The sequence below is a fragment of the Haliotis rubra genome, unplaced genomic scaffold (assembly GCF_003918875.1).
Source record: "Haliotis rubra isolate DU_JTF1 unplaced genomic scaffold, ASM391887v1 Scf69, whole genome shotgun sequence".
NCBI lineage: Eukaryota > Metazoa > Mollusca > Gastropoda > Lepetellida > Haliotidae > Haliotis > Haliotis rubra.
In genome coordinates this window covers 497294-523061 of record NW_025767401.1, presented here as the reverse complement: position 1 = coordinate 523061, position 25768 = coordinate 497294, and the positions used below count along the sequence as shown (strand labels likewise).

The following is a 25768-nucleotide window of genomic DNA, read 5'->3' as shown; positions in this document are numbered from 1 at the left end:
TTGAGTTTGCAATTATCTTTTATTGTAAGACCTTATATTGAAATACAGGTTACACTAGTTGTAGTAAATAATGAGCAGTTTGTCCACTGCCCTCAATTTGTTTTACAATTGGAAGTGTGATAAAACTGTTCTAGTCTGAAATATAGTTATATCTACAGTTTGAGGTGACCAGCCAAAATGAGTTTCAAAACAAACCAGATGGAAGTACCTTGAGGACATGGTAATAGCTCTCACCTTGAAATTAAAATAAATATGAATTTTGAAATGCCTTCCACCTTTAAATAGAAATCAGGTTAAGTAGACAATGATGAGGACAGATGATCAGTAAGAACACATGAAGATTGATGGATATGTACAATGAAACTGACATCAACTTCAACCCTGAGTAGAGGGTTTAGTGACTGGTCATGAATGAAATCTACATGAATATATCTAAAATGGAGATAAGAAATGTGCAATGCAAATGTCCATAAGATAATTTGTTTAAAATTTTTACTTTAAAAGGGCCAGTTGATTTGATGTACATGAGGTAATAATATGAACCTGAAGTGACCGAAACACACTGGTGAATGGTAGATGCATCTGTTTCAGCTGACCCGAAAAGAGCAAATTCCGAAACACACACAAAAATTGAGAGAGAAAAAACAAACCCAAACTTTGGTCATTTTAGGACAATGCATGGAATCATAAAATGTATATTCAAGTATTTCTGTGAAATATATTACACAAAAAATATCAAAAATGGAAGAGCACTTTTTAAGATTCAGCCAAATCCCAAATATTTTATCACCCATTTTGTCCCCTTTTGCAAAAGGTATATAAAATGTTTGGGTAACCCAACACATTACTAAGCTGAATAAATAGGTCCAACAGTTACTTCACATGAAAAACACATAATGGCATAAGTTCATGGCATTGTGTAATCATGGAAAACACAAACAACAATACTGTTATACAAATACTTGAGACATAGCCATGTACCACTTTATTGATTACTGTTAATTCCTTTAAGTTCTGAGGATATTGCAATTACAACAGAGATCCCTCACTTAAATGTTATTGAAACGGCAAATTATTTACATAATTTGATGCATGAAGGCCAGGAAATAACATCAGTCAATCAGAAAATTTCATTAAAACCCTCTTAACTTTCGCCTTAATTTTGGGAGGGAAAATCATCATGCAAGGTTTGAAACAAAAGCATTGATATGGTTTTTATTTCGTATACTATTAATAAATATTGTCTGTCAAAACAGCAGCATTCATAACTTATCTGTCCATGGGAAGAGTGGCTATTTACAATGAGCACGATAATAAAAGCTTTTTAAACAATGCTTTTTTTGCATCTGTATGCATAGCAATAATGAGGAAGTGATGACAATAAAACAAGATGACATTAAGCATAACATGATATATATCTTTGTTGCAGCTGCCCAAAGAGCAATGAATGAGTATGTTACAAATGGGACACTTAACAGTCACTAAAAGTTAACACGACAACAAATAACACGTTGACACCACCAAGCAAAACTTGGCATAAAATAAACTGACTATTTAACATAGTGGACATAAAAATAAAAACTATTTTAGAGACATATGAACACATTATTTAACACTTGTCTTTTCAAAGGCATCTGAGGTAACTATTGAGGTTACAAATTCAAGTCTCTAACACAATTTAAAAATATTACAAATGTACAGTTGAACTACAGAACGAGTTACAGCTACATGAAATTATTTTCTACTTCGCGTAGTTCTCTTTGCAGGTGTGGCTTTCTTGGGAGTCACCTTTGCCTTTGGTGCCTTTTTCAGAACCTTCTTAGGACTCGGGGCTGCCTTCTTCCCCTTCTTAGGACTTGGGGCTGCCTTCTTCCCCTTCTTAGGACTTGGAGCTGCCTCTTTCGGGCTAGGGGCAGCCTTCTTACCTCGTGTCGGCTTAGGAGTCTTGGGTTTTTCTACTGCCGCTTTTTTCTCTCCTCTAGTCTTGGCAGGTGTTACAGCTTTTGTTGGTGTTGCTGTCTTCTTAGCCTTGCCCTTCCCCTTTGCTGTACTTGCAGCCGAGTCAACTACTTTTCCACGCCTTCCCTTTGATGCAGAAAGGGGTGTCACTACAATCAAAACTGACTTCTTAGAAGGAAGCTTTTTAGGGGTCTTGGGAGCTGGCTTCCCTCTTGTTCCTCTTTTGGAAACAGCCACAGCTGGAGATTCTGCTGGTGTTTCAGCTGCCACTGGGGCACCTTTCTTAGCTACAGCTGTTTTCTTAGCAGGAACTGGCTTGACAGGAGAGGCTGACCTTTTCTTAGCAGGAGACGGGGCAGATGGGACAACACCTCTAGCAGACCTCTTGCTGCCTGCTTTGGCAGGAGTCTTGGCTGGACTGGCAACTGGTTTACCCCTTGTGCCTCTCTTGGCAGGAGCTGGACTTTTTGCCTTGACTGGTTCCGGAGCAGGTTCCGGAGCCTTACTGACTATTTTTACTGGAGAAGCAGCTGGTTTTGATCGGCCTCCTCTCTTAGTTGGGGCAGGGCTCTTTGCTGGGCTAGCAACAGCTGCCTTACCTCTTGTAATCTTCTTAGCTGGTGATTTTTTAGCTGGTGATTTAGCAACAGCTTTCCCCTTTCTTCCTCCTCTGGTAGCCTTCACAGGACTTGCTACTGGTTCTGTGACCACAGGCTCTGGTTCCTTTGCCTTGCCCTTGGCTACCTTCGCTGGTGGAGTCTTTGCCTTGACCGGACTAGCCTTCACAGGTTTACCTCGAGTACCTCGTTTGACAGGTGTTTTGGCTGGACTGGCCACAGGCTGACCTCTTTTACTGCGAGCCTTAACTGGTGATGGAGACTTAATCGGCAAGGCAGCTTTAGTTGCTTTTGTCTTTCTTCCAGCTGGCTTGGGGCTCTTTGCAGGTGTGGTAGGCTCAACAACTGTCTTTGCTTTCTTTGGGGTGGGAGGCTTGACATCCTCTGCCTTTCTCTTGGTGCCTCTTACTTGAGCAGGTTTTGTTGCAGGTTCTGATGCTGGAACTGGAGCTCCTCTTCTTGATCTTGCCGCTGGTTTTGCTGGGGAAACAGCTTTCTTTGGAGACTGAACTGCTTTTCCTTTCTTCACAGGGGGTGCTACTTTCACTGGTGAGGCTAAAATAAAATGGGAACATCTTATATCAAGTAAAACCAGTTTCATAGAACATTTGACCTGCTGCATGTTTTGCATAGCCATAATTAATACTTTTTATATAATAATAATAATAATAATAATAATATTTTGCTTGGTACATATATGTTGAGGTGTCTTTTTCTTAATTAACTGGTCTACAAATCCACCAACTAATAAACTCAGAAAAGTGGAATAAGCCACCGAGTGAAAAATACAAAACAAACCCATTTAGTCATCAATAATTTAAATCTTGAAGTAAAGCAAAGACCTTGGCTTGCCCAATTTGTGATGCACCACAATGACTTAGAGAATGAAAACGAAAACTTCTCAATCCTTAGACGTAAATCCAAAAGATGGTAAAAGACAACATTACTGATCGGTATACTACACTACACATGACAAATGAGAAAGAAAGCAAATCCTTGTACTCACATTCCTTCTCAACTGGTTCGGATTCAACCTTGGTTTTCTTGTTCACTGTCTTGACAGGAGTTGCAGGACGCTTTCTTCCCCTGCGCCTGGAACAAAGTCACAAAAAATTAGGGACTATAGCAGACATTCTATTGCAGGAAACATAAAATACCACTGCCACAGAACTTACACAAAATACAGGTATATTCGTGTTAGAAATTTATGAAATCTCTTCATAATTAGACAAAACAAACGTATTGTTGCCACATAAACATTAGTACACACCTGGCAGGTAATGGGGACTTGGCTGGCGATGCACTCTTTACTGCAGCTGCTTTCTTTGCTTTTGCTGGGCTGACCTTAGGCGACTTCAGAGCTGTCCTGTTTCTGCCACCTCGTTTCGCCTGTAATGTACACAACAGTGAAACAAACTGACTATGGTATGACCAGAAATTATTGAGAATTTTAGGAATATGTTAAATTGGATTTCTAGTATAAACAACCTTGACCAGCTATCAAGTGCAGGTTTCATTCAAGAGAGACAACTCTGTTAATCCTTTTTCTTTAGTTTGTGAAGAGTTATCCCCCTTTGTTTTCTTGCTAGCGACATTTTCAGTGATCCTCAGTATGGATGATTTAGAAAAGAGGAAGTTGATTTTAGAGTATTATAACAAGGACATCAGATCAGCTAAAGTGATTTCAAGTAGAACAGGCATCCCTTTGTCCACTGTTTATCGTGTTTTGAAAAATATTGCAAATGGATATGGCATTGAGCACCAGGGAGGCGTAAGTAGGCCCAGAAAATTGACTGTCGGTGACAGGAGGCGGCTTGGTATTCTTGTTTCTAAAACCAAACGAAGGAGTTTAGAAAACTAAAGGCTGGACATGATTGATAGAGGAGCTGTGGCTGTCTGTAAGGAGACAATTTAAACTGAGCTGCATGCAATGGGTTGGCAGAAAAGTCGAGGAATTCCATCACCGATCATGAAACCTGAACAAAAGGAGCGAAGGTTGAACTGGTGCTTACAGCATAAGAAATGTTAACTAGGACAATGTGATCTTCTCAGATGAAAGTTCTGTGTGGCTGTTTCCTAATACACTGAAATTCTGGACCAAACAAACTGAAAAACCTTTGTATCAGCGCCCAAAGTGCAATCCGAAATTTAACGTGTGGGGTGGCATATCCAGGGCTCCAGATAATTTTTCAACATCAGGAGTACGTACTCCTTATTTTTTAAATATAGGAGTACTGGAAAAACTTTTAGAGTACTGAATTGAATTTAATGGAGTATGTGATCTTGTGTTTCGTTTCATATATGCACCACAACATTGCTACTCTTGTGTAAACAGGTAAAAAACAATAAAACAATACTTTTTTCAGATAAATACGTCTGTTAATGATTCTAAGACCATACACCACTGCTGTGGTGCGTATCTGCTACTGTTTCTAAATTATTTCCTACCGTATCGTGCATATTTTTTATCCGTACATACGCCGATACGGCCCTTATCTGGAGCCCTGCATATCTGTGTTAGGGGCAACGCCCCTCTGTGTACTTGAAGGGAATATGAACAGTGAGCGGTACACAGATATTCTCGAGGGACATTTACTTCCATCTCCTCACGTGTTCTATGGAAATGTTTGGATTTTCCAGCAGGACAACGATCCAAAACATCGTTCAAAGCATTCACAGGCCTGGTTTCGGACCCAAAATATGACATTATTAGATTGGCCAAGCTATAGCCCTGACCTAAATCCAATAGAAAATGTTTGGGGACTTATGAAGGAAAGTGTCAATAAGAAAAATCTGACAAATATTGCTGAAATGAAAGAAGAGGTGGTCCGATATTGGGACAGCATGGACCACGACTTTTTAACTTCTTTGATCAGTAGTATGCCCCACCGCACTGAAGCCTGCAGTGCTGCCCATGGTGACTTGACAAAATACTAACTGTTCACCTGTCTTAGAATCTGGAGTTATGTTCTGCTAATATTCACATTTAATACGTCAGTAATGAGTGAAAAAAATAAAAAATTTACAATCTTTAAATCAGATTACTAAGTGTCCAAAACAAAAGAGCTGAATGCCTTTGCAGTCAGTCTTGCTGACAGGTAATTAGGGATTTGAGCTAGACCAAGGGTGTTTACATTTCCAAAAGGATCCAAACTGGTACAAGTGAGTGAGTTTAGTTTAGCGCTACTTTTAGAAATATTCCAGTAATATCATGGCGGGGTACCAGAAATGGGCTTCACAAATTGTACCCAGGTCGGGAATCGAATCCGGGTCTTCCGCATGATGAACTAATGGTTAAACCAGAAGACTACCCCACTGCCCCCAAACTGGTACAAATCCATAAGGTATTCCAAGGTCTCACAGAATTTCAGTTGGTTTCTGGTAACAATGATTAAGTTGCATCCATGTTACTTTTCTGAAACTTTCGCTAAGATAATATTCTAATAAAATCGTAATACCTTTCCAGAACACCTTACGCTACTTACCTTAGCAGGGGTTGTCTTGGTATTGGCAGAAGCAGCACCTCTTCTACCTCTTGGTGCTGGTGGAGAGGCAATTGGTGTTGCAGCCTTTGCAGGAGTCGCCGCAGCCTTTGCAGGAGTCGCCGCAGCCTTTGCAGGAGTCGCAGCCTTTGCTGGAGTTGCAGCCTTTGCTGGGGTTGCAGCCTTGGCCGGAGTTGCTGCTTTCTTTGTGGACTTCACAACAGGAGACTTTGCTGGTGACTTGAAGAGCTCAGCAACACCAGATGGACTGGCAGGTGTGGCCTTGACCTTGGGTGTGGACATAAGACGTTTCACCCCTACTGGGCTGGCATTACTTGCATTTGTGTTCTTCCCTCTAGGTGTCTTCATCAACCTTTTCACACCTGTTGGACTTACAGCAGTCCTCTTCTTGTTCTTGGGTGTTCTCATGACCTGTTTAACACCCTTCAGATTGTTTGGACTCTTTCCTCCGCTGCTGCGTCGGTTTGTGAGGGGTGAGACAATCATCTCACCAGGGCCTATGGGAGTGTCAGGGAGATCTTCATATAAAGCATGGGGTGTTCCCTTAGCAGAAACAGGGGTCTTTTTTGCTGATGACTTTAGACTTTCCCTTCCTGGAGTCCTCCCGGTCTTGGTTGGAGAATTGAACAGCTCAGAAATACCAGTAAAGCTTGTATTTCCTGCAGATTTCCGAGCGGCCTAAAATAGAAGTGAATGTCATTGCAATTACGTGACTGAAATAGCTACCATAAACATGTTTATAATCATTGTTTTAATATTCATGATCACCATGATCTGAGTTTTTACTTTCAAATCTATCAGATCACAAACATTACATGAGAGAAAATGAAACAAATATGTCATATAACTACAGCTCACCTTGCTAACTTTACGGCCCTTTCTTGGCACAGGTCCTGGGGTCTTGACCCTCTTGCTGATCTTTCTGCCCACAACCAGAGTAGCAGGGGAATCTGCATGTCCAGTGGAGGGAGCAGTGGCACGAGCAAGGGCTCGGGGAGTCTTTGGGGTCTTCTTGGCAGATTTTAGCAGCACCTATGAAGAAAACAATAGAGTGTCATGTTAGGATCATTATTTCAAATCACTTATAAAAATAAATCTGTTGTTGTCTACATCTTAAACACAACATTTCAAAATTTCCAACTAGACCACAGGATCAGTGAGTGGACAATAATTAGTGGTCCTGTCTGCACTTCACTGGTCCATTATAACATTTGTAGATTTACTTAACAACCAATACTATTATATTCACTTGAACTTAATACAGTGCACTCTGTCAAACTCGGACTCTGTCTTTCTTGGATTGCTGTATAAACAGGACTGAACTCACGGTTCCGACGTAATCCTTCTTTGTTGTCATAATAAAACAGTTCTGTATCTCGGACTCTTATTATTTCGGACTTCGGACCAAAGTGTCGGCCCGATAAGGTAGTTACATGTAAAAACATTGCTATATAATTCGGACTGAGCAGGAAGTCCGCTTGGTCAATAAACCTCGAATAAACATTCCGTTGATTGGTTTGTGTATTTTGTCTTATTTACTTAACAGGAAGTCCGCTTGGCCAAGACCACGTGGTCAAGCGGTGAACGCTTATTTACCTTTGATGCGACTAACACCAATTGTAAACTATAATTGAGCCGATCATGTCAACTCAGTGTCAATGTCACTATGAAAGAAGCGATTTTATTGGATAAAGATTGGTTTCTAATGACGCTTTTTCGCCACAGTCTGCTATAAGGGTCGTGATTGGTCAAAATCAGACACGTGACCTAAGGCAGCCAAACATATTACGGCAATGGATACCGTCCTCGTAAACAAAAACTTTTAGATTTAGACAAAAGTTTTGGGTAAAATAATGCTATTCTGAACATATTAAGTAAGAAATCGCTACCTATACGTAAATTATGGAACTTATCGTGATAGGCTATGACCTGTGACAAAAATGCTTCATGTATATATTTTCGCATTAAACATCGTGTCCGAGCGTGAAGATTGAGGCGGCGAGCGAGAGCCGAGATGTGTCACTTGCTAGTGACTTGATTTACATTACATGATCGCACAAAAAGATGGAAATAGTATGTACGTTTGACAACTTTTATGAATGTTGTTGTTGATTTTTTCATTAGTTTATTCAATTTATTTAATGAATTCCTCGAAACATCGTTACTTTGCTCTTTGACAATGTTATTGTGGACCCGCTGCCGAAGCAGGTGTCCGAGAATCGTTGTTTTCAATAACATTGCGAAACATAGTTTATAATTTTAATTCTGCTGATAATATATGATAAATTGAAATTTAATAAGTGTTTTCAGACATTGTGAAATGTGATAGATTTAATATATGAATCATAAGTCAGGTAGGTTCCTAGAATTATGTCTCATTTTGAAAGGAGATAACTCCATTAAAATCTGTGTACTTCAGACTACTGTATAATTCGGACTTTTTTAGTCGGTCCCAAACTGGTCCGAATTAGACAGAGTGCACTGTATCTTTAAATTTACTATTGACTTTTTGCAGTGACCCTGAGTAATCTCTTCAACTTGCGAGTATTACTTTATTTGAATCCTCGCTAAAATATACAATCTCAATATTTAATTTAAAGACAATTTTAATTATTTAGATGAGGAAACAATTCACTGGCCACCTGGACCACTGCAAACTTTAATGGTCCTGATGAATTTTTACTAGTCAGGGGCCACAGGACCAGTGTACATCTTACCTGTTTTGTTACCTTCTTAGAGACAATCTTTACAGGGTTAGCCTTAGGCCCAGCTTTCTTGCTAGCAACACCCACAGCAGCAATGCCTACTTTCACAACATCAGCCCAAAGTTTCTTAGGAGTCTTTGATTTAGCTGGTGTTTTGCGTCCTGGGGTTTTCTTCATAAGCAGCTTAAGCTTAGGTGTTGCTGCCTTTCCATGGATTGCTCTAAGTGCTACCACCTTATTCATATCTGATGGTGGTGAGACAATCTTTCCAGCAGGGCTCTGTAGTAGCTTTGTCTTCTTCACACTCAATGTGCTTGGTGTTTTCGACTCTCTGGCTGGAGTAACAGCTTTCTTGGCAGACTTAGGGGTATTTCTCCTCGATTTGGGTGAAGCAACTGGAGACTTCTTCAAAGATCGGGGAGTAGATTTTGGTGTCTTACCCTTCAGCTGGGCTAGGAGATTTGAACAAATCTTCCAGTCCAGATACGTTCAGATTACCACTCTTTCTTGTTTTGGGAGTCTTTACTAGCCTGGCAATTGCAGAGAGACCTACATCATCAGCCTTTTTCTTAGGAGTCTTCATCAGTTCCTTAATACCAGTCAGATTTACTGGCACAAATTGCCTTCCTTTTGTAACTTTTTTTACCTTCCCTCCTGATTTAGGGGTGTTGACTTTTGGTATCCTTCCTGGTGATTTAGCAGCTGATTCAGGTGTAGGTGGAATCACTACTGGTGATTTAGCTGGTGTCCTCTTGGGTGATTTAGCTGGTGTCCTCTTGGGTGATTTAGCTGGTGTCTTCTTGGGTGATTTGGCTGGTGTCCTCTTGGGGGACTTGGCTGGAGTTCTCCTAGGGGATTTAGCTTCAGAAGAAGCTGCTGCTGGTTCTATGACAGCTAATTTTGGAGGTGTCTTGGCTGGTGTCAACTTGGGTGATTTTGCAGGCGACTTGGCTGGAGTCTGCCTTAGGTGTTGCTGCCCTAGCTGGAGACTTGGCTGGTGTCGGTGACCTAGCTGGAGACTTGGCTGGTGTCGGTGACCTAGCTGGAGACTTGGCTGGTGTCGGTGACCTAGCTGGAGACTTGGCTGGTGTCAGTGACCTAGCTAGAGACTTGGCTGGTGTCGGTGACCTAGCTGGAGACTTGGCTGGTGTCGGTGCCCTAGCTGGAGACTTGGCTGGTGTCGGTGCCCTAGCTGGAGACTTGGCTGGTGTCGGTGCCCTTGCTAGAGACTTGGCTGGTGTCGGTGCCCCTAACTGGTGACTTGGCTGGTGACTTGGCTGGTGTCGGTGTCCTAGCAGGAGACTTGGCTGGTGTCGGTGCCCTAGCTGGAGACTTGGCTGGTGTCGGTGCCCTAGCTGGAGACTTGGCTGGTGTCGGTGCCCTAGCTGGAGACTTGGCTGGTGTCGGTGCCCTAGCTGGTGGAACGGTGCCCTAGCTGGTGACTTGGCTGGTGTCGGTGACCTAGCTGGAGACTTGGCTGGTGTCGGTGTCCTAGCTGGTGATTTGGCTGGTGTCGGTGTCCTAGCTGGTGACTTGGCTGGTGTCAGTGACCTAGCAGGAGACTTGGCAGGTGTTGCCGCCCTGGCAGGAGACTTGGCTGGTGTCGGTGACCTAGCTGGTGACTTGGCTGGTGTTGCCGCCCTAGCAGCAGACTTGGCTGGTGTCGGTGACCTAGCTGGTGTCGCTGCCCTAGCTGGAGACTTGGCTGGTGTCTCTGCCCTAGCTGGTGACTTGGCTGGTGTTGCCGCCCTAGCAGGAGACTTGACTGGTGTCTCTGCCTTAGCTGGAGACTTCGCTGGTGATGATGTCCTGGCTGGAGACCTAGCTGGTGTTGCTGTCTTGGCTGGAGACTTCTTGGGGCTCTTGCTTGGTGTTTTCCTTGTGGGTGATCTGGATTTGCGTGAAAACTTTGAGGGTGACTTGGCAGGGGTGTTCTTCAGTGACACAGGAGTATCAGCTATGATTAAAGGAGCTGCTTTCGTTGGTGTTTTTGGTGAACCTGGTGGTGACTTTGATGGAGTTCTTGCTGAGTTGGGTGAAGCCTTCACAGCAGATTTAGGTGTTGATCGTGATGGGCTAGACTTAGGTGATGCCTTGGGAGATTTCTTTGGGGAGCGTCCACGTGGTGTCTTTTGAGGGCTCTCTTCTTTGATAGACTGCCCAGCTAAGGATCTTCTCAGCAGTGACTTGGGGCTCCTCTGATGCTGGATGGGTTCTGAGAGCCTCCTTGGTGTGTTTCCTTTCTTGATCGGTGTGGCACCTTTTCTAATAGGCGTAGCTGGGGGGAGTCTCTTGTCAAACTGCTCTGGTGTGAGCTGAGGACCAAAAGAAACTCGCTTTCTTTTGGCGTTCGGCAGTTCAAAATCTGTCGACTTTCTTTTTCTTCCTCCACTATTTGGAGTCTTGCCTGAAAAGAACAAAGAATTGATTACATACCTTAACATTAAAATAATCAATCTTTGAGTCATTATTTGATATATAGATTACAGACACACACATTTCAAAGAATGTGGAATAAAAGCTTACTTGTAATAGCTGTTTTCCTCCAAGTAACAATGACTCAACAAACACTTTCTTTAGTGGATTTCCTTAAAATTTGGACCTGAGTTTTAAGACATTGTGGTTGTTTTAAAATGATATTTGTATTTTGACAACTGGCCCTGTCGTTATGAAGGCTTTATTTCTCCCACAATAAAGTAAGCAACCCAAATAAACTTAGCGACTGTGGAAAAATATCTGACAAAAAGTCATGACATGACAAGGATGTAACAAGACACACACCCTTTTTGCTTGACGAGGGAGTCTTTTTAGCAGGAGATTTTCCTTTAGGTGACTTAGCTGGAGTAACAGGTTCAGCCTCTTTCACTGGTTCTGATTTGCGTCGTAGGTCCGAGATGCTCGTTCTCAACTTGCTGCCTGCTGGAGTTGGGTAAGGGCTTCCAGCTGGGAGGGACTGCAAGCAAGAAGTACATTTATACATACATTTAAAAAGCGATAAAATCTTAACTTAAATCCACAATTCAACTATACTAGGTACAAGAGTGGACATTTCTATCAGCACAGGGATGTTTTCATATATGTAGCATCATCTATGTGTACTTGAATGGCTGAGGTGCTGGCAAAGCAAATGCCCATGTTTTATACATACAGTTTACACATACTGAAACGTAAACGCACTCACACCTTTAAAATGCTCTGAACAGAGTGTCTGTTCAGTAAATAGTAATATAAAACATCAAGGTCCTGGCAGTTTTAAGCAGCCTTTGCTAATATTTTCCATGGAATAGATTCGCCTGTGGACAATAGAGAGTTACCCGATAATATGTATATGTCAAATATTATCCTCTATCTCTAATGTTTACCAATCACAATGCTTGGGTATTAAATCTAACAGTTTAGTACTGCTAAATCATATGAACTAACAGCACTATACTGGTTCAGTACTGTCTTTGCAATATCCCTTGAGATAACAACATTCAAACCTTGGTTTCAGCATCAAATGCAGTTTTCTTCACAAGGAAAAGGAGACTAACCCCACAGAGTATCTGTACAGACTAATCCTCTCAGCCCATAAGATCATGTGACAGCTAGACAACTTGTCACTTGTATCTCAGACTAATTGACAGAGTGTGAGTTGTCAGTATGGCTCGTTAGCCATGATTATCTCTTTTCCACTTAATTACTCTGGACTCATTTAGCAAGAACAATTGTAAGGCATGTGTGATCTAGACATGTTGTTTCAAGCTATGCTGGCAATAAGCTATTGTCTTCAGGTTTTATAACCTTGATGTCATAAATCTTAAAACTGTAGAAAAATACACATAAGATGCTCATTGCAGACTGAAACTTTCCACCTTAGCTCAACTTTTTACTTTTTTTTTCAAATGCAAAGAAACATGCTAAGTAGTTAATAGACATGTTGGTACTTCATAGATATGCAAGATTTAAACTTCGAATTTCTTTTTTTCTAAAAAAACTTCTTATTCCTTCATTCACTGAAGAGGCAGTCAGTAGACTTGAATACAAAGAACAAAAAGATACCAAAATCCATATATCTGAAAATACATGAGAGTCAGGGGATGAGCATTAAACAAGGCCATATTCTTTGAAATTCATCAACATTTTCCTGCTGATCAAATGACCATTTCTGAATTAGAGTCTTGTTACTTGTGGATGTCAGGGCCAGAAAGCAAGGACAAACACTGTTCTCTTTAAAGGTGGTCAGTGTTTATTTCTGTTTAACAAGTGGCACATTCCATCATCAAAAGATAACAAAACCTAACTATGGACACATAAAATAGAAAAATACAACATAACTAAACATACTCAGACTCATCAGACATTAACTGTTCAAACCTGATTGGTTTCTACTTTTCACACATTGCACTTCTTTCTTAATTCACGTTCAGGATAATTAACCTAAAATTATCAGTTACAGTCTCTTCTCCATGAATTCTGTCAAATGTACATGAAATAGGATGTTTGTACTGTCAGTCTACAACATCATTGTTGAGTGACACTGGATCAACTGCAACGGGTTGATATAAGTGAGACGTTGTCACCCAATTCCACACCATCAGGAATGTGCTTACCTTCTTGCCTCCGCTCAGTCGTCGCTTGTTTCCAGAGCCTTAAAACAAGGGAACAAACATTGTCAGCAAAAACATCAATGATATTAAGAACTTAGGCTTAAGGAACAGATTATGATCAATGTCATTATTTTCCAGTTTATACAGACACAATTTTCCTATTTCATGCATAAATTGTCTTCAACTGAAAGGGTCCCCAGTATCTAAAACTAAGCGGGTCTGGGGTGCTTGAGGTTTTCACCTGAGGGATCCACTAAATCTTTGAATGTTAAGGGTTTCAAAAGGAACACTTGACTATTTTTTTCAGCTCAGTCCACTCATTTAGGAATACCCATTCCGTGAGTAAATTGAAGGTGACTCTCAGAATGCTTATAATTGTACTTGGATAAACCAATCAACTGTTGGTGTTATTCAAAGTGAGTGGACATTGGTAAATGATTAAGCTTGGTCACAAACCCATCATCCCTAATGTAGTCCCTTCTTATAATAAATATGGAAGGGGCACAAGGAATAAACTTTACTCCCAGAACATCAACAAAAGGTGCTTCACTGTTGAGGCTAAAACACCATGAAAGCAGTCTGTGACTTCAGCCACCTGAAGTAGCCTGAGTCTCATCAAGATGTCTTTTAATCAGCTGACACTAGCCTGTAAATCAGTGTGTTTATTTAGACTAAAATCTGTTGAAACCATTATCATGATGCCTAATGTTTAAAGAGGAAGACTGTTTTGGGCACAGACTGTGATATGGGCCTATATAATGGATTCATTGATCATGTCAAAGGATGGAGCAAATTTAGAGCAATTCCAATATATCAGTTTCCTTAAACATGTTACTTTAAGAGAGATACTAAACACTGAAAGATACAGAGAAAGGAAGATCAAGGGATCTATTTCAAAGCAAACATTCTGTTGTAAACATAAGACATAAAACTAATGTAACTAAATTTGACTCGTCAACATTTAATCATTTACTGATCAAATTAACTTTAATCCTGGGCAATAATGCCAACAATAATGTGTGTAGTACTGAAACAAATATCTTACTAGATGCCTTAGGAGACGACTTTGATGACTGTTTGGGCGTAGATGGTGCAATGACTGGACTCTTGCTCCTTGCCCCAGCATTTTCTTTAGAACTACTCTTAGGGGTTGTCTTAGACTGGGATCGTGCTGGACTGGGAGTCTTACTTCGTGGGCTTGGCTTGGGTGTAGCTGCCTTGGGAGTTTTGGGAGACGCCTTTGGCGTGGCAGGTTTGGGTGTGACAGCCTTTTGGGGCTTCACAGACAAAGGTGTAACAATATTGCCATTGTCAGCTCTTGGGGACAGGGGTTGAGACATCCTTCTTGCTGCAGGGGAGGTTGGTCGAGAACCTCCTTTAGCTGGGGTTCTTACAGGGGATGAAGATGCACTTCTCCCAGGTGATATTGGAGGCTTGGACTGCAAAACAAATCAATCTTATGAAACAAGTGTCTGAGCAAGCGAACGAGGCAGGATGAGCTACTTTTGTTGTTGCACCTCGAAATCTATTTGTGCAAGTAGACCAAGAACTCCATATTGTGAGCCATTTATTCTTATCAACGTTCAACGTTAGACCTTACCTTTGGACTTAGAATCTTCGACTTGTTAATGGGGCTCTTGTTGGGTTTGGGTGACAGTCCTTCTCTAAAGGGGGATCCAGGAGGAAATTCAAATCTGAATGACCTGTCAATTATTGTAAAGATGTCCTTGTGGCTAACACGAGTCGTTGATGATACCGTCTTTCCATTGATAAGGGTCGGGTTCGTCTGACTTAGGTTTGTCAAGAATATCTGAAAGTAAAAGAGTGAAAGATATTTACCAATCAACACGATCACCATCATGCAATCTTAACTCTTCAGAACTTAAGAAAATGTAATTTTCTCATAAAAATTGATATTTTATACTTATCCTGACTCATGCTTAATTCCTTGTCTCCTTCTTCTTGCGAACAATAATGGAACACTTGAATCCCCTTTTGAAGCTCCCTTAAAAAAGCGGACGTAAAATCACTCACCCCTCGGGTAGCCTCCCTTTGCCCTTTGGCGCCAAAACCCGTCACATGATCAGACATGATCTTCACTCTCTCCGAATATGAGCCCGACACCCGGATCTACAGGGAAATCCAGAGTGCCATGAGGGGAGGTTGGAGGGAAAAACCACAACTTGTCAGATTTCTCTGGAACCGTCTTCTGACATTATGTGTAGATTTATGCAACTCCATAGCTTGATGCTCGCATCAAGTGGAGAAGCGACCCTTCTTCATGTACAAGTAAGGCCTTACAACTACAGGGTCTGTCACTCATGCTAGCCTGTCCTAGACGTACGCATGGACTCAAAAGCTCTAACTCTTCCGTGTGTTGGCTTTACAAGTCACGTGATAAATAGGGTGAGATTCATCTCAGCGTCTTTGAGGAACCGTCAATTGTTGTGCCACAACAAGAGGCCCAAACTGGTGAATTCCGGAGACGTGTTGCCAAACACCGTCTCCGATTTCCAAAAGCAGCCCTCCATTATTGTTGAGATGGAGCAGTTCCCATGCAGAGTGAGTGTCGACGCCAGTGCTCTGACTTCATGAGGATTGGAGGCTTGTGGAGGCTGAAGTCCTGCTGCTTTGTAGGCTCTCAATATGACGGCTCTCATCCATATTGATATTGTTGTATGTGAGACCTCTGTAGGCGTCTCAGTAGATAGAGGGATGAAAAGGGGCTTGAATTTTCGTCTCCTCATTTTCAACCTTTGTGGGTAGACTTTTAATGCTCTGACTGGACATAGGGATAAATCTTGAGTATCCCGTGGCCCTAGGATTGATGAGAGTGCTGGGATATTGGACTGCCTGTCAGGTTGACCAGGCAGTTGGTTCTTTGCTATGAAGTCCCTATGAGTTAACCTCTCATAAGATGTCCTTTCTAGTGGTTCGTAAGCGTCACTGGTGAGATGCTGCAAGACCACGTTGAGATCCCAAGCAGGTCTTCCAACCTAAAAGAGCATAGTAATGCCAGTATCTCTGGTACTTTGGTCAACTTCACACCCGTCTTCATGGTGATAACTGTGCTGAGGGCCGCTAGGTATGTAGAGAGTGTTGCCCCTTTCAGCCGCCTTGTTTGTCTTAGATGACAAAGGTATTCCGTCACTTGAGGAAGTGTTGTTTTCATAGCCGTGAAACCCTTCCTCAATGCATATTTCTCAAAACTCTGCCACTTGTCGTCGTACAAGTTGCGGGTTGATCTACGTAGAGCTAATGTGACTGCTTTTGCTGCTCTGGCGGAATATCCTCTTTTCTTCAAGCAAGTCGTGATACGTTCCATGCGTGTAGTTGAAATACTGTTGGATTTCCGTGTGCTTGCTTGGTGTGCGGATGAACTAGTAGGTTCGGCCACTCTGGGAGTTGCAGGGTTGGATTTCTGAGTTCTCGTATGAGAATGGGAAACCACACTCTCGCTGGCCAGTAAGGCACGACGAAAATCAGTTGCAGCTTCTTCGTCTGCTTGATTTTCTGCAACATCTTCGGTATTAGAGCTGGAGGAGGGAACGCGTAAGCGTTTAGTCCTTCCCAAGATATGCTTAAAGCATCTGTTGCCCATGCTTGTGGATCTGGAATCGGAGAGACAAATGTTGGTCGTTGTTTGTTGAACTTTGTTGCAAACAGGTCTATCAGTGGAGATCCTATCGTCTGAATGATGCATCTGAATGCCTCTGGATGTAACATCCACTCTGTCGGGATGGTTGCGTTGGACGAGATAGGGCGTCTGCTATCACATTTTTGGCTCCGGGAATGTGGCATGCTTTTATGTCGATGTTCAGGTTGTCTATTATGCTGAATAGCTGAGGTCTAGCAGATTCCTTGACCTTGTTGATCCTTGTCTGTTGATGTAGAACGCCACTGTGGAGTTGTCCGTATGGATTATCAGCTGTGCGTTCCTTTGTATGCTGGACCAGTGTAGAGTCATGTCTTGTGCTGACGTGAGGAGACCAAGTAGGCTCTGCCAACTTTGTAGTGGTAACGGAGAGAATAGTGCTTGAGATATCATCTGTTGTATCTTGACCCAACGTTCCTCTGGAACGACTATGCGATTTGCTGATGTGATGAGTCGTATTCCTAGGAATTGAAGATCCTGTGTAGGTTCTAGTTCCCATTTGAGGAGATTTACTAGCCATCCTAGTTGAGTGAGTAGCCTGATGGTGAAGTCTAGTTGCAGTCTGAGTTGACTGGGATCTTGATGAGCTTGAATCCCGTTGTCTAGGTAAAATGCACTGCGTAGACCTCGATGATGTAGGTATGTGATGATGGGCTTTGTCACTCGAGTAAACAACCAGGGGGCCGACGATATTCCAAAAGGTAGCACCTTCCATTGGTAATGACGTTCGTTGAAGATGAATCGAAGCTATCTCCTTGAGTCCGGGTGTATTTGGATATGAAGATACGCATCCTGTAGGTCTATGCTGGCGAGGTAGTCTAACGACTTGTCGTAGTTGAGGAAGGTGTATCATCCTGAACTTTGCGGGTCTGCGTAGATAATCCTGGTTGAATTTCTTCATATTGTAGATTAGTCGGGACTTTTCCTTGGAATTTTTCTTTGGTACCAGGAAGATTGGGGAGTAAAAACCCGGCATGATGAGTTCCTGTTTTATTTCTTCGACTGCCTTCTTCTCGAGTGGAGTCGAGTAGTTCCTCCCTCTGGTCGGTAGCATAGTTGTGCGTCTGAGGAGTGCTTGTCAATGTTGGAACTGCTTGTAGTTGTATCCTGTATCTGGGATATCGTAGTTGTCCTGAAGAATTCCCCAATTCTCCCAGTAGCTTTGTAGGCGTCCACCCACTGTCGAAGGTTGTATGGGAACGGCTGGGGGTGGAAGACTCCAGTCGTTCCGAACCCGTCCATCAACGTCTAGCATTCCTGGCACCTCTGAATCCTCTGCCACTTCCGGGGTTACCTCTGGGAGCTCCGGTTGGGCAACGAAAAGAATCCTTGCCTCCTCTGAAAGTGCCGTATTTCTTCTCTATAGCTCTCTGTATCCCCGCAAACTTCGATTTGCCAGAGTACCGTTGAGATGTCTGTCGGATAACTCTGGCCAGTGTATCGATGGACTTGATCATCACGACCTCCCTAGACTCCTTCGTAACTTCTTTGGCCACATCTTCAATTTCCCCTGCGAAGATAGCTGATGCTGACCATGGAGCTCTGTACAAAGTCTTGGTGAACTTCTCACTCCAATTACAGGAAGATAGTAGCCCTTGTCTTCTCAGTAGAGTCAACCCTGCTGATGTAGATGCCAGATGCTCCGATATAAACTGCTGGTCTTTCTTCTGGGTCAGCAATGCCGAGTAGATCATACGATCTTCTTCCGAGGTGGAGTTCCTAAACTTCGCAATGAGGGTTTCATTGATGGCTCTTGATCTGGCTAGACCAAAGAAGGTATGCCTGGTAGTTGTGTCTAGTTGTGCTAGCTTCTTATCGTCCACTTTATAAGTCCTGGTACGGGAGTCGTTGATGATATTGTAGTTCTCGTCTATCTCTGGGGCCTTCATGAAGGGTTCCATATGGTGTAGAGAGAACTTCTTTGCATTGAACGGTGGTATACTTTGACTCTGGAACTTCGTTGCCTTCCTGAAGGCTGTACTGAGGTTCTCTGGTACATTCAACACGGGATCTATGTTGGAAGGGTGAGCGTATCAAATTCGTCGTTTGACATCATGTACGTGAATGCTTCATTATCCTCTTTAGAAGGTGATGCAAGCTCCAATCCATTAGCCATCCAAGACTTGATCTCTGTATCGGAGAATATGATTCCACCATCATCTTCAGATTTTGGATGCATCTTGATCTGAAGGCCGTTGCCGTTGTGCTTGCTCCCTGAGTGGAGATCTACGTGGAGACATTCGCAAATGCCTTCGTGGAGATGCGTGTGGAGACCTGCGTGGCGACCTATATGTGCATGAAGATCTGCGTGGAGATGAACGTGAAGATCTTCATGAAGACCTGCGCAAGGTGATCGATCCGTATAAAGATCCTCCCTGGAGTCTTGAGACGTATTCCTGCGCCTGCGTGAAGGTGAAGATTCTCTTCCGTGGGATGTGAAATATGTTCGCGCATGTCCGTGATGATTGTCCGAGTCAGGTCGAGGATGATCTGCGATGCTCCGGTGAACGTCTGGTTCTCCTTCGCTAATGCTCCTCTTCTACTGCAGGCTCATCGTTGGCCAGGTTGACAGGTTCTCGGGAAGTATTCATGGATGACTGTCGAGTACGTGATCCTTCACAAACGTTCTCTTCTTCAAGCAGGCTGCCATCTTCACTCGGATGTGATCTGCAGGCTGCTTGTCTTTCGTGCAGGTTCGTCGTAGATGGTGTCTTCACCGCAGCCTTCTCCTGCGCGAACCTCCGTTCCATCATCTACTGAGTAAACTGCTGCATGAAGATACCCGGGTTGAAGGTCTGCGCTGACAACTGCTGCTGCTGTAAAGATGACGACGCATCTGAGAGTGCTGAGGCTCCTTCCAAGGAATGCCTGTCGTCTCAGGTCTCTGAAGTCTGTGTTGATAAGACGTCTGACTGCGTTGATATGGCTGCTGACGTCACTGTAGAAGACCTCGTCTTCTTCCTAACCGTTACTTCAGGAATCAGGATGGGTGGTTCATCGTATACGTCAATCTCTTCCCACAGAGGTTACTCAAGTCATATCTTCCCATGTAACCTCTGTTCTAATACGGCCCTTTCATGGTGCAATGTTCAGGATTCGTGATTGGTTGCAATCAGATTTAGTTGTGCAATCAGCGACGTTGTTTCAAAAGTGATCATTCGATAAGCCTCGGTAATAAAAATAAAACCTCTTCCCCTGCGCGATGCGCAAACGTTTCATCTAGACAGAACTCGGTCATGTAATGGCGGGTCAATGGCGGGTCAATTGCCTTCGTTGACAACGGACAAGCTAGGCATTAAATGTCTTGTGTGTCACATCATCATAAGTCATCGGCAGATAAGGGATATTTGTGGCCCCACTTTCTATTGCTAGTTTCTGATTTTCAGTTAAACATGAGATACCGAATCTATCCTTCGCATATTGAGCAATTAACTCCATGGCGGCCGCCATATTGGATCTAAGTTGATGTAACGTGTTCTGATTTGACAGAAAGAAGGGAGATTATTCATGTTGTTGTTTTTTTGCCGCCAGGGTATTTTACGAGAACCAAGAAATATGGCCGTATTAGAACAGAGGTTACGTGGGAAGATATGACTTGAGTAGCCTCTGTGGGAAGAGAATGCGTATACGTCTGCTTCGTCCGAAGGGGTGATATCTGCGGTGAAGGACCTCGTCTTCTCCCAAGGGACGACTTCAATGAAGTCTTATCTGTAGACGATTTCTTCTTCAGAGCAGACGATGACTTGGTCTTCTTAGACTGCGACGAGGGTAGTTGAGACGATGACAATCTCTTCCAGGACCCGGAGCTGCCATCTGCCACAGTCAACAGCTCTGTAAAAGCCACCAGCAAAACACTGGAATGGTGAATCTCAGCAGGCAATAATATATGGTTATCAACCTATTCACTGTTTAGACATGACTCTGTTTAGGACATAATGAATGCGGATCAGCAGCCGATAAACGAAACCTGCAACGAATGCAAGATTTCATCAAATGTAAAAAAGATGAAACATCATGTCAACAACGTGAAAAACACAGAAAATTCGGTACAAATTCAAACCATATTGCTGGTATATCCTTGCTAAAGACCATATACAGCTAATTTAATAATGAAAGCCTAAAATAAAAGGATATAATGCAGTATAGGGGACCCAGGCGCTCTCACAACCGTCCTCTAGGGCGAAGGAGAGAGTGAAGAGCATGTCTGATCATGTGACGGGTTTTGGCGCCAAAGGGCAAAGGGAGGCTACATGTGGGGTGAGTGATTTTACGTCCGCTTTTTTTAAGGGAGCTTCAAAAGAGGATTCAAGTGTTCCACTATAGTTCGTAAGAGGAAGGAGACAAGCAATTAAGCATGAGTCAGGATAAGGAAAAATATAAAAACTTCAGAGAAATAAAAGTTTTGAACATAATAATAATTTATTTGCATGACAAGGACACTTGTGGAATCTCCCAGGACTTAAGACAGCCCTTGAAGCTTGTTGGTTACTCTCTAAATATATCACTCAATCTATATAACCAATCTAAGCAGGGCTCGATGTAAGAGATGTTAACCTACTTGCACCAGCCAAATTCTAGTTGCACTGTTTTTATTGCAATATATAAAGACTGACTGACTGAGTTTGGTTTTACGCTGCTTTTAGCAATATTCCAGCAATATCACGGCGGGGGACACCAGAAATGGGCTTCACTCATTGTACCCATGTGGGGATTCGAACCCGGGTCTTCGGCGCGACGAGCCAACGCTTTAACTACTAGACTACCCCACCGCCCCACAATATGTAAAGAAAGAAATATGCTGTTGAATTACTGACATGTTCTATTCTGAAGTTTACCCAATCAAAAATTGACTTGCACATTGTGCAAGTTAGACTAATAACTAGGCTGCACTTTGTAATATTGGGTTGTACCTGTGCAAGTAACAAAGCATTAAATCGAGCCCTGCTAAGTTCTATCAACAATTTCATCACAATCCAACATCCTTTAGTAGCTTTACATAGCAGGTTCAGCATATGTGACTTTTTAATCCTTTTTATGATGGTTGATGACCTTAACATAAACAAGAAGATAATAGGACACTCACAGCAGCAGTGTCATCTACATCCACACGACAGTGGACTTGGGACACGTTTGGAAGCTGAATTCGAATGTCGCATTCATTGCTCCTAAAAACCAAAACATGCAATGATCTTCAATAATCCAAAACCAGGAATGAAATGTGACATACACAAGTAGTGTTGAATCAAACCTTCAAGTCTAGCTACTTACATATCTATAGTAACTATTTAAAATACAACCATTGCCTTGATTACAGCCACAGTTCTGCTACATAAACTATTTTTTCAGCATGTTCAGTACACTTTACAGCATGTATGTACTTTCCAATAGGTTAAACACTGACATAAGTGTTAATAGTACAATTCAAACATTTTCTATAATCAAAGTCACCCAAGTTCGTCTTTAGTTGTCTAAAATAGTATTTCAATGTACTTATCCCTAAAATCTATACTTGTTTACTACACAACATATATACACTAGGTAAAAAGAACCCTGTACATTGCTGCATTATTTAATTGGAATGCTCTATGTTAATACAACTGGTGCAATCATGTGTAACTCTTACCGTCCAAACAGACACGCTGATGCAGTCAAGGGGAAATGGGCACCATCCTGACCATTACGCTTTATTACAACAATTTTTCCATACAACATGGTAGGCTACCTGAAAATGGTAATAAACAAAATGAGTTCAAGGAATACTTTAACAGATTATTGTATGACTGGTCCAGTTTTGTAAGCCGAATTATGATCAATGCTTGAATTACTTGAAACAACCTGCTTCATTTAAATGCTTGCTTGGCTTCCCTTTGTTTTGTAGCTTTGTCGTAGAGACTTGCAAACAGAAGGGCATATATGACTTCCAGTTGAGGTGAGGTGAAATGTGGTTTAACGTCGCACTTAAGAATATTTCTCTCATATGACGACATGCATGCGTGTGTATGTGTGGCTGCTTGTACTAGTCCTGACTTAAGCTGGTTTTATAGTGCAAGCTCACTGAGATACCATGCCACAGTTAAGCATGAATACCCCACTCAGACACATTATACTGACTCTGAGCCGACCAGTCCTTGTTGTACCCATTAATGCAGAGTGCCAGGCAGGGACAAGTGAGCTAGTAACAGTACAATTATATTTGCGTACGGAGCTTGGAGCTGATCAGTCATCTATTTTCACAATATTTCATAACATTCGTCAGATTTGCTTAGCAAATATCTGAATACCAGTGGTCTTTTTTCTGTATGAAGTGAGCCAAGGCAAAAAATGTTGCTGCTTTTGAGTGCTGAGCACCAACTGGCCATCAGTCTGCATACAATTAATCTTAAGAATACCTTAATTCCAAACCAAATTACACCTATATATTCAAATGGTTTGTTTTCCAAGGAATTGTTGCATGAACACAGAACTGTTGAAAAGTAGTGTACCGTTAACATTCTGTCATATCAGTAAGAGATGCAAAAGTGCTTTTTTAGAAGCAGTTTCTCTAAGTTTTCCATGCCTCAACGACACAATTTCACTGAATTGATTGTAAACAATGTTAAATCAAATTTTGATTAAAATGAATAAAACAGATTAAAAACAACTATATTAGGTATACAATTTATAACAAGACAGTGAAATTACATATTTCAACTGAATATTAAAATTTACATTTGCTCATGGTAATGTCTAAATATTTATATAAATGTAATTTTCCAGTAACAGTACAGTTTCTCTGATTGCATTGTATGCCTTTGCATCCTCTGTAGGGTGACACATAATTGGCTCACTTATTTGTCATCATCATGGCGCAGGACCCTCAAGATTGGTTCCAAACTTATAATGATCCCTAATGATATGTATAGGGGGCGCGTTGGGCGAGCTGGCTAAGGCGCCAGGCTAGTGATCCAGCGAGGTTGAGGTGTCGGGATCGAGCCCATCTGTGACCGGGTGTAAAAATCTTGGAGTCAACTTTGTGTGCAGACTCTTTCAGTGTTGTCACAACCCCTAGTGTACAGTACACAACCCTGTGCACTTAATAGGACCGACGAATCCGTTGGTTTATGACCAGATGGTGGCCACATGAATATGAGCAAACACCTAGTTGAGGGTACAGCAACATGCAGTGTACTTGGACAAAGTACTGTGACTATGTGTCCTAGTCCACCCAGCTGTGAATGGGTACCTCGCTAGGATGAGAAAGCCACAATAACTCGGTGCGCCTAGTGGTTGCAAAAGTTGTATACTCCCCAGGAAGTTGAGATTGATAATACGATGTGCCATTGAGATTGACATCTAAAGATCGAGGGAAAACAATACCAGCGCCTTGAGCATGCACTAGTTACCTGGATATGTGCGCTATATAAATATCCTATAATAAGAAAAATATTCAGTGATCAATATCATGAGCATCGATTTACATGTGTCAACCAAGTCAGCGAGCTTGACGGATCATCCGATCCAGATAGTCGTCTCTTAAGACAAGCATTGGGTGCTGAAGACCATATTCTAAACCGGATCTTCACTGGTCCACACTTTTAGACATAGGATATCAACACACATCTGTTGAAATGTGGCTCTCACAGGCATTCTGTGTACAAAGTTCAACAAATTTATTAAGCAAAACAACAACAACCTCAGTTGCTACCATGCCCTGACAATGGAAAAAACAAGCGCATGAACTCATCAAACCACAGACGTTATCTATCTAAAATATGTCTGCCTAAGATGGTTATTATTTTGGATACATTATGCCTGTCGTTTCAGTTTACTTGTTTATACACTCTGTGTTTTATTGTATGTTTGTCGTGGGAAACTACAAACCAAAATCCACCCGATAGTAAAATTACTTTAGGATCGTAAGTGCACATGTAACCCTACCTAGGTTTGTGCGTCTTGAAGGCGGGAGTAAAGAAAATATTTACATCTTTCGATTCAAAATATTAGTTAATTGAACGTATTGTGAAATAATGACATGCAATACTATAGCCTCATTTTATAATTTTAGAATGCTAGCAAATACTTTAGTGGCGGGCATCAACCGCCTTCGTGACACATGACCTATTTCCACTAAGCAACAAAAACCTTAGGCGATGTGCGCTGTCATTCTTCAGCGGGAACTTTAAATATTTGGTTTTTATATGTCTGTTCAGTATTGTTTCATCGTGATCTCTGAAGGGATTTAACTTAAATCATAAAACAATTATCCTAAATTCAATCTACAGATCTATCAGACTAACGCAGGCTTGGATTCTTTGTTCCCGCGGAAACAAAAATATCAGCTGCCTTCAGCTTTGAAATCAGCACCTAAACCAAAACATGAACCATGCGTACAAATATTATTCACAACAAAACACCAAGATTGCTAAATACCTTACCTTTTCACTTACCAGATTAATTCCGCGTTGTTGTAAGAAGTAATTTAGACATGAAATCAAATGATGCTTATGTTTTTAATAAACATTTAACGCGTTAAGTTATCAATGTCTTCTGGATAAACCGCCGCGCGAATCGTACAAAGCCTTACTACACTGCGGAAGTGATGATATCCATGCGCGTGTTAACATAGTACATCCTACAAAACAGATGTCGTTAGCAATGTCAAATGTGTACGAATGTATACGCATCTTATATTTTGATATTGTTAATAGTTGTAGTATTTGCAAAATTAAAAACTACTGTTTGGATCCAATTTACCTAAAAC

General features: G+C 41.9%; 1 protein-coding gene across 1 annotated transcript; it reads right to left on the bottom strand.

The window, feature by feature from the left end:
- LOC124258291 (nascent polypeptide-associated complex subunit alpha, muscle-specific form-like) lies at positions 1 to 25590 on the bottom strand. Its single transcript, XM_046692361.1, is given in 18 exon segments — positions 1 to 3131; positions 3583 to 3668; positions 3847 to 3965; positions 6062 to 6757; positions 6938 to 7111; positions 8797 to 9239; positions 9241 to 9787; positions 9789 to 9983; positions 10039 to 10195; positions 10246 to 10275; positions 10396 to 11191; positions 11566 to 11737; positions 13377 to 13414; positions 14419 to 14812; positions 14974 to 15183; positions 22112 to 22193; positions 22652 to 22750; positions 25455 to 25590. Coding segments are annotated over 17 exon segments (5625 nt in total). The 5' UTR covers positions 22741 to 22750; positions 25455 to 25590; the 3' UTR covers positions 1 to 1734.
- Positions 25591 to 25768: the final 178 nt, after the last annotated feature.